Source organism: Corylus avellana, chromosome 5, assembly GCF_965113065.1.
Source record: "Corylus avellana chromosome 5, dhCorAvel1.hap1.2, whole genome shotgun sequence".
NCBI classification, from domain to species: domain Eukaryota; kingdom Viridiplantae; phylum Streptophyta; class Magnoliopsida; order Fagales; family Betulaceae; genus Corylus; species Corylus avellana.
The window spans coordinates 1982277-1991355 of record NC_142494.1 but is presented as its reverse complement, the minus strand read 5'-3'; the positions used below and the strand labels follow the sequence as shown (position 1 = coordinate 1991355).

Below are 9079 nucleotides of genomic sequence, written 5' to 3'. Positions count from 1 at the left end.
CCTAGGCCAATATGCAAGCCCACTAAAGACAGGCCCATGCCGAGATATAGTGACCAAGACATGACCAGTCCACCGATGGTATAATACTCCTTCTATTGAGGGTACAATGGTCCTTAGGCAAGTGAAGAAAACCCACGTGGGATACGTCCAGCGCCCAAGTAAAGGCCCACGTTCAATAGAACATGGCCTAGTTGTCAGCACCGAATCGAGTGACGTGTGTCCGAGAACAAATCGAGAGCCCACATTTAAGGCAAGCGTGTTCAAACCACCCACTAACACACTCCACGATCTCAAGATCATGGAGTAACCCACAACCCACGATCCACTTCGCCAGCATTGCGCATAGTGGATCCTCAGGAACGTGAGGCTAAGAATCGGAGAACGACAACTGCTACTTGATGCCTATAAAAGAGAAGGTCCAAATCTCTCAAGCTCTTATTGCTTACTTGCTCTCCATCTCTCAAATCAAATACTGACTTAGTATTGGAGCTATCCTCGCCGGCACACTCGGTAGCTCTTATTCTAAATTTTCTTCTTTTGCAAATCAACGACTCCTCGGATCCCGTGCAAAGTCACTTATTATAAAACTATCATCAACAAAGAGTAATGTTAAAAATTATATTTTTATTTTACATGAATAATATGAAAATTCTAACCAACTATAAAAGAGAAGCTCCAAATCTCTCAAATCAAATACTGACTTAGCATTAGAGCTATCCTCGCTAGCACACTCGGTAGCTCTTATTCTAAATTTTCTTCTTTTGCAGATCAATGACTCCTCGGATCCCATGCAAAGTCACTTATTATAAAACTGTCATCAACAAAGAGTAATGTTAAAAATTATATTTTTATTTTACATGAATAATATGAAAATTCTAACCAACTATAAAAGAGAAGCTCCAAATCTCTCAAGCTCTTGTTGCTTACTTGCTCTCCATCTCTCAAATCAAATACTGACTTAGCATTGAAGCTATCCTTGCCGGCACATTCGGCAGCTCTTATTCTAAATTTCCTTCTTTTGCAGATCAACGACTCCTCGGATCCCGTGCAAAGTCACTTATCAGAAAACTGTCATCAACAAAGAGTAATGTTAAAAATTATTTTTTTATTTTACATGATTAATATGAAAATTCTAACCAACTAATTCTTATTAAAAAAAATTCAAAAATAATTGAAACTAATAGATCAATATTGTAAAATAGCTGTAAGAAAAAAAAAATAAATAAATAAAAATGTGACTTATAGTTGTAACGTTAGCACTTGGCAAGCGGCTAATGGACAGAACGAGCCTGTTTGAGCAAAAGCACCGTTGGTCCGTCATCCGTGCCAGCAAGCTAAAACCCTCCTTATACCTCTAACGCACACAGAGCCCAGAGGGTCGAGAGAACACAAAGGAAGGAGGGAATCCGCAAAAACCCAGAGAAAATGGTGAACAAAGCATGGAGAATAATCCCAAGGCCACTCCTGGAAACCGTGCTGAACAACCACGCCCAGCACCACCGCGTCCCTCAGCCTCTCATCCTCCACGGCCCTCGTGGCGCCGGCAAAACCACCCTCATCCTCGAACGTAAATCCAAATCTTTTCAATCTCTTTCTCTGAAATTTTTGTTTCACTCTTTTCAATGGTTTGTTTTTTTTTTTTTTTTTTTCCAGGTCTACTGGGCGAGTGGAATAAAGGTCCTCACGTCACCGGCTATGTAGATTTTGCGGAATCGATCAAAGACCATCACCCACAATTCAATCAGTCGTTTCCTTGGGCTTCTTGGTCCATTTGCCCACCACCCACTTTGACAAACTGCCGGACCCAGCTCGAACGCACCCTCGAATCAATGGCCGAAAAGGGTGTCAAGCTCGGCACCATTGGCTCCCACCAGATATTCACCACCCTCAACAAATGGCATGGCCTCAACACGGCGCTTCGCCGCGTGATTCAGGGCAGCAGTGGTTTGAAAAATGCGGTCTTGGATAAAGCCTCAGGCACGGTGTTGTGGGATCGGGCGGTTTTCGCACTATCTGCTCGATGTAATGCCAAAGAGATTGATGGGGTTTTGGGTTTGGGTGAGAAATGGAAGAGTTTGTCGGTGGAGGAAGCTTCGTATTTCAGGGAGGCGATTCTGGCACTGAGATTGGCGAAGGAGGTGATTAATGTTCAACAAGGGTGGAGGGGTAATGCTATTGCTCATTTGAATAGGACGGGCGGGTTTTCGAGGTCATTAGCGCATTCATGTACCGATTGGCCGTGTTTGTTGCTGGAGTTGTTGTCACAAGCTGCTGAAATTGATCATTTTCAGGTGAATGACTGAAATTTTAGCTACATTTTGAAGCATGTGCCCCCAAATAATTTATCGAATGGAAAACCTTCACTAATACTGTGTTTCCTAAGATTTTTCACTCCTACCATACCGTGTTTGCTAATTCTAGGCTGGGTAGTAAATCCGTAAGCTAAGTTTGGTCTCCAAGGTGTTTTGTGGTATTCTTTAATCTGTTCATGCTTGTCAGGTATAGTTGGAGTGAAAGAAATTATATTTGTGTGGTTTTGAAAAGTGGCTGCTGCTATTGTGAAGCTCTAATTGATAGATGTTTATGTGTCATATTGGGCAGCCAAAGCTGGTCATTAACAATATCGATGTCCTACGCAATGCTATTCTAAATGATGATTCATCAGTCTGTGCGTCAATGTATCATGACAGTTTGATATGGAGAATAATTGCTTTGGGTGCAAATGAGCGGTGCCTGCCAGTCATCCTTGTTACATCGGATAGGTTAGCTCCATTTCTATTCAGCTATGTTATTTTTTACTTACTCTTTACATCATACAACTTAATAAGCATTCTGGCTATGCTTTAATGCTTCTGCACCTTAAGAATGATTTAAGAAATAAATAGTTCATCTTTAGGTTCATCCATGTTCTTGCTTATTTCCTTCCTTTTTTTTTTAAACGTTATCTAAAGTTTTAACAGAACGCACTATTATTGTTTTTAAGATTTTTACATCCTTTTTGGAATTCTAATCCTTAACGATATGCCTCAGCTACTATTCATACCGAGCTTACATGGATTTTGGATTTCCAGATATATTCATCTCTCGCGAGGTACTCAAACTAACACTACTTAACTCTTTCTCTCTATTTGTCTGTCTGTCTGTCTCTGTGAGTGGATTCTCATCTCTGAAGCAAGTATGGAAGAAGAACTGCTGAAATTCTTTGCATCTCTATTGTTTCCATATGTACTTTTCTTCACCGTTTCTTACTTTTATCACTTTTTATTTTTCAAAACTTCCCAAATGGAAATGAGTTTTCCAGTTCAAGCTCTAGCTTATGAAATTGCGCTTAGTATTCCGCATTTAACACAGCCAACCGGAAATAGTTCATGATTGTATTCTATAGTACCGGAAGCAGAATTATTTTGATGCCTTCTCAGTTTTGGGACTCCTCAACTCCAAGACACACCTACACTTAATAATGTGTATGTCATCTGCGTTTGTCTTTGTTTATGTGTCCTTCACTTCGGTTTTTGACAATCAATCTGTCTGTGTGGGATATACTCAATGGATTCTTACCTCTGATGAAATATATATGTGCTGTCATAATTCCTTAATTTATATCACTCATTTCAGTTTTGTTTGATCTGCAGATGTTTGGATGGGCTCTTCAAGAGGCTAAAATGCATATGGTTACTGACTATTTCAGTCATTCAGAGGCAAGTAAATTGTTTTTATTGTTGAAAGAAAAACAATTTTTTAGAAAAAAGAGAACTAATTTTTATTAAAATTGCAGTGGACGGTGATTACTGAGGTGCTTGGGCCGAACCCTCGACATCTATTTGAGCTTTATGCTCTTAAACAAAGTAACTATTATCAGAAGTAAGAATCATTGTTCCTTGGTTTGCCATGTTATCATCTAGCACATTGATAAGTCAGATCTTGCTTCAAGAACTAGATTTTGAGTCTAGATATATGGTGAGGTTATCCCTATATAAACATAATGAAAATCATATTATCGTTGAATTTGAGCTATACAGTGACATGGTAGAGTGGGAGATACATTGTAGTTACCATATTTGCAGTCCCATATTCAAACTTTGAAGGTCGTCATTTTCAGCTGAGGCTATGCACCGTTGATTAATTAACCCTGTTTATGTTCAACTGTAGGGTGATGGGCGAGGAGGGTAGTACTTTTGAGGACATCATAGATGCATATTTAGCATATTTGCAAGTAAGTTTGCATCTCGGTTCCATAGGGACCCTGATATTGTCTTTTTCTAAGATTTGTTAGCTTTGATGAAATTTGGAGTACATCTAGACTAACTATTTAACTCATCAGCACAAAGGAAAAGCATCTAGGCCAGTTATTTAACATGCTAAATGAATAAAACTCAATACCTGACGTTATGAGTTTCGCTGATTTGTCTCTTCAAAAGTTTTTGCTTCTTAAATGCCCTCTCATCTCTTAATTTCATAGGTGGATATAGAGTGGGCTTACATTGTGATGATGGGATGATGGAAGGGTTAAAGCTTCCTATGCAGAACACAATAAGAAAAATCAAGATTGCTTAGACTTTTGGGTCTAAGATTCAAGCTCTCTAACTTTGAGTTGTCTCTCATTTTCATTTATATGACCCACCCTATAGCATGAATATCTATGCGATGCTATTTAGATTGAATTTTTCTTTTATAAAATTGAGTGCTGCAGTCTGCAGATTTGTGTTCTTAATTAGCTGTTATTGTAGGAAATTGCATGTACGTTATTTATGATTTCTGCATTCATTTTCTCATTTTCCTGTTAACGTTTATCACCTGCTTCATTTTCTGTTGTATGTGCACTAAGAAGCCTAATTTGGTGTTCTTTTTACATTATTTCAGATTAATGTTGTGAACCCTGCTATGGATAAAGCATTGGGACTCTTGCAAAAGTTTGCTGTTGATGCACGATGTGGAAAGATTTCAAAAGATAAATTACGGTTTGGTGCACCTTGGAGACATCCTCCAAAAACTAATGACCCCAACCTGTGCATCGAGTGGGCAAAGCTTCAACTGATGGATTTTGTTCAGTGTCTAGTCAATACAGAGTTTGGGGTAAATTTGTCCTTTATATGTCATCTATTTGGTTTCTTTAGGCTCTATCTTCTTCTTACCGAAACTAGTTATTCTGATCATAACTAACTGAAATTTTCATTGCATAATGTGATCGTACGTACTATCTTGTGGCTATGCCGTGGCTTCATTATTTTTTTCAACATAACAATTAAAACTTCATCTAATTGCTACTTGATTTTCTACTCATATGAGTTTGATATGATACTTGTATTTGCGTCATATATTGAGTTTCTACGTGTTTATCACTTTGCTGAACGTAAGAAAAAGGAAATGAAAGAGGGAAAAAACCACTGAGACCATTCAGGTTTGAAAATTTGAGACCTCTTCTGTTGCCTTACTGTCTACATCATGTAATTAGAAAATTTAAGTGCATGTTCACATTGTATGTTTATATATGATACAGTTTTTAGGTATTAATATTACTATCTTCAGTATTATCATTAGAAATAATCAATTTCCTTAACTAACAGTTGGAGGATGCATTAAGTTTAATTTGTGATCCTTCTTTTTATTTATTTATTTATTTTTATGCAGATTAATTATCTAGCTGACTGTAGTCTTGAGATTTTTGAAGATCCTTCTGCTGTTGCATTGGTGGAGGTACTTTTCTCATTGTTGATTTGTTTGTGATTTCATGGATTTAACTGATTTTTGCACTTTTTACCTGGTCCTGAATTTGCGAATCTTTGGGCGTAATTTTCAAATTTTCTTATGTAAATCTATATTAGTCCAAACTACGAACGTTCAGTTGAATTTTTGCTCTCTCTCTCTCTCTTTTTTTTTTTTTTTTTTTTTTTTCCTTCATTGACGTTCTCATGTTCCTGATTATACTTAGTTTTGTTTGTTTGTTTTTATTTTTTTTTTATTTTTTTTTATTGGTAAGTTACATGCACCCGGTGGGAACATGAACCCATGACCTCACCCTTCACCTTGCTACAAAGGGAGGAAGTACCATTTGAGCAAAAGCTCATTGGTTGTTTTGATGAATTTTTGAATTCTTTTTCCCAAGAAAACATTTGCCAAAACTTTTTTTTTTAATAAATAATTCATATCATTGAAAAGTGCAGGGGGCACAATCCTAGTACACAGGATGTAAACAAAGAGAAATCCCATCAAATACTAAAAGAAGAACAATAAGCCACAAATTCAAAAAAGTTTAAATATTATACGCCCTTGTCCAAGTAAAAAAGTGATTTGTCCAAGAACTCTTAAGGTCTTCTGTTGACTCTTCACAATCTTCAAAATATCTTGCATTCTGCTCTCGTCATATGCTCTACATTAAGCACAATGGAGCTATCCTCCAAAGAACTAGAACTGAATGACTTCCCTCCTAACCTTGCCAACAATCTAACAGCTCTATTACCCTTTCATGCATAACCCATTTTACTCCAAAGAGGGTCAAAATTGCATAGCATAATTCTGCTGCCACTTCAAAATTAAGGAGAAAATGATCTATAGATTCTCCACTCCTTTTACTCATGTTGCCAAAACTTATACCAAAATATATTCATAAAAAAATTATACTAAATATATTCTTAATATATATATATATATTAGAAGTACTGAAAAAATCCATTATTATTAGAGTTGACGAAAATTTACATTTTTCTTTCCAAATATTCAAGAGGCTGGATTTCATTATATCCTAATCTATCTTCAGGTTCACTACCATTTTGTATCTGAGCCTTTTCCAGATAGATGCATTTGGCAAACATTGATTCCCTGTATTTTCCATATACAAAATGGTAGTTACATTAACCTGAAGATAGATTAGGATATAATAAAATCCAGCCTCCATGTATTTTCCCTTTTGGGGGGATGGTGTACTAAGGAGGTCATTGGAGCTTATGGGGTGAGCCTTTGGAAACACATTAGGAGAGGGTGGGATGTTTTCTATAATTTTACTAGTGTAGATGTGGGTGGTAGCTCTCGTACCTGGTGCTGGCCTGATATATGGTATGGTGAATGTCCTTTTGAAGGATTCTTTTCCAGAGTTATTTTGTCTTGCAAGGAATAGGGATGCAATGGTGGCTGACCTTAGGAGTGTTAGCAATGATATGGCTCATTGGGATATTAACTTCACCAAGTTGGTGGATGATTGGGAGGTGGACTTCGTTTCCTCTTTCTTCAATGTTTTGTATTCCACTAGAGTGGGTCAGCAGGGTGATGATAGATTATGTTGGATGGAGCAAGAATTTCTAGGACCATTTGGAACATTTCATTTCTGAACAGAAGAGCCGTTTTCATTTTCAATGACCCTCAAAAAGATCTTTTGAGGTTAAATCTTTCTACAAGGTTCTTCTTCCTAACATTGACCCCCCTTTCCCTTGGAAGAGCATTTGGAAGACTAACACTCCTTTAAGGTTGGCTTTCTTTACTTGGACAGCTTGCCTTGGGAAAATTCCCACTTTGTTGTTGTATGTGCAAAAAAAGTGAGAAAACTCTGGATCATCTTCTTCTTCATTGTGATATCGCTAGAGAGTAGTAGAATATGGTTTTTCAGATGTTTGGGGTAGAGTGGGTTATGTCTAAACGAGTGGTGGATCTTTTGGCGTATTGGAATAGGAGAGTCAGCTGGAATGGCATCATTATTGTTTGGAATCCAATTACTTCGTTTTTATTGTGGTGCATTTAGAGAGAAAGGAATGCTTGAAGCTTTGATGATCAAGAGAGAACAAGCTCGGATCTAAGGGCTTGTTTTCTTAGTCTTATTTGAGTGGATTTCTGCTACCGCCTACTCCTTGTCTCTAGCTATGCATATTTTTGTTCTCTTTTTTCTTGTTCTTGATTTGATGGGTGTTTTCTCTTGTATAATTTCTGTGTACTTTCCATTTTTTTTCTCCCTAGGTCGGTTTGCTGTATGCACAGCGGGATCCATCCTTTATTCGGCCCATATCTAGAGGGATTCAGAGGTGTCTTGTGAGATGGTAAGAGATTTTATTGTTAGTGAAAGTACTTGAAAATGATCATGGCATTGTTAAATGTTTACTTGTGCTGATATTCGGTTGCAGGCTTGTCCAGCAGCGGATGCAAATGAGTTCTCAAAACTTACTCCAGTATCTGTGGCAGCGAATAATACGTGGACGTAGCTATCGTCATTTGATGCTAGAAGCAGGCTATAAATAGAGAATTGGAGTATGTCAAATGTCTAAATAGTTGTTGTGAATTCTTAACCAACCATGATGCCCCTTTCATTTCATTGTATAATTAACAATTCTGTCACTTGCCCTTCAGGTTTCTTTTGGCAAATTTATATTCACTTAGTGAGGCAGGTAGCTTTTTCAGGTATACATAAAGATGTAAGTAATTTTCTGGTTATAGCTGTTTAGCGTTTAAAATGTTTATTTGATCCCTGCATTTTCTATTGCCAGGAAGGCAATCTGCATATGCAAGAGCTTTGAATAAGGTTCCCGTTGTATGCTTAATTTTACTGAATTCCTGTGTGCATAGGTGGGAATTCAGTGTATTGATCTGATTTACTATGAGGAAGTTTAAGCCGCAAATATCTAGCAATAGCATCTTTTGACTTGTATATTGGATAGGCTGTTAACTACAAACACATTTTTTTTTTTGGTCAGTTTTTACACCATACAGGCACTGGCAAAATTGGCCATGGCTGATTTCTGGAAGTTTTGATGTACTGTAAGATTTTTCCTCCTTGTCCTTGTGTATAGTTTCTATTATGATGGATTTTGATTATTAGTGGTTATTCACATCTACTTACATTATAGTAAACAGTAGTTTTTATTCATAATTTGTTATATTGGAGCAGCTAACAACGATTGATTGTTGTTCAACATTGCTTTCCTACCTTCGCTAGTTATGGATCTATAAGGATATGTTTGTTAATGTGTTTTGGGAGGTATTTTTTGTTTTTAGTTTAAAAAAATGTTATGATATATAAATGTGAAAATTGTTTTTGTGTTTTGACGAATGTTTTATGTTTTTGGTTATTTGTTAATGTTTTTGTTTTGAGAACAGAAAA

The 9079-nt window shown here is 37.0% G+C and overlaps 1 protein-coding gene across 7 annotated transcripts; it reads left to right on the top strand.

Annotated features, from left to right (window-relative positions):
- The first annotated feature begins 1290 nt into the window (after positions 1-1290).
- Positions 1291-8755, top strand: LOC132181204 (uncharacterized). 7 transcript variants are annotated; one of them, XR_015912215.1, is made up of 14 exons: positions 1291-1567; positions 1654-2291; positions 2602-2762; positions 3031-3091; positions 3633-3698; positions 3776-3861; positions 4150-4213; positions 4861-5073; positions 5629-5694; positions 7942-8021; positions 8106-8229; positions 8329-8379; positions 8466-8500; positions 8673-8743. XR_015912215.1 is itself a non-coding variant. In XM_088517023.1 (12 exons), the coding sequence occupies exons 1-11, from the start codon at positions 1426-1428 to the stop codon at positions 8218-8220; spliced, it is 1692 nt and encodes a 563-aa protein (XP_088373149.1). In that variant the 5' UTR covers positions 1291-1425; the 3' UTR covers positions 8221-8229; positions 8329-8655. The 7 variants fall into 7 exon arrangements, 1 of the variants encoding a protein (XP_088373149.1); XR_015912211.1 differs by lacking the exon at positions 8466-8500 and having other exon boundaries at positions 8329-8393; positions 8673-8755; XR_015912212.1 differs by having other exon boundaries at positions 8329-8544; positions 8673-8751.
- Positions 8756-9079: the final 324 nt, after the last annotated feature.

Excerpts from the sequence above, each read along its gene's own strand:
- LOC132181204 (XM_088517023.1), top strand. The coding sequence starts at position 1,426 with ATGGTGAACAAAGCATGGAGAATAATCCCAAGGCCACTCCTGGAAACC. Across the intron at positions 2,292-2,601 it reads CTGAAATTGATCATTTTCAG|CCAAAGCTGGTCATTAACAA; the intron begins GTGAATGACTGA and ends CATATTGGGCAG. Across the intron at positions 4,214-4,860 it reads CATATTTAGCATATTTGCAA|ATTAATGTTGTGAACCCTGC; the intron begins GTAAGTTTGCAT and ends ACATTATTTCAG.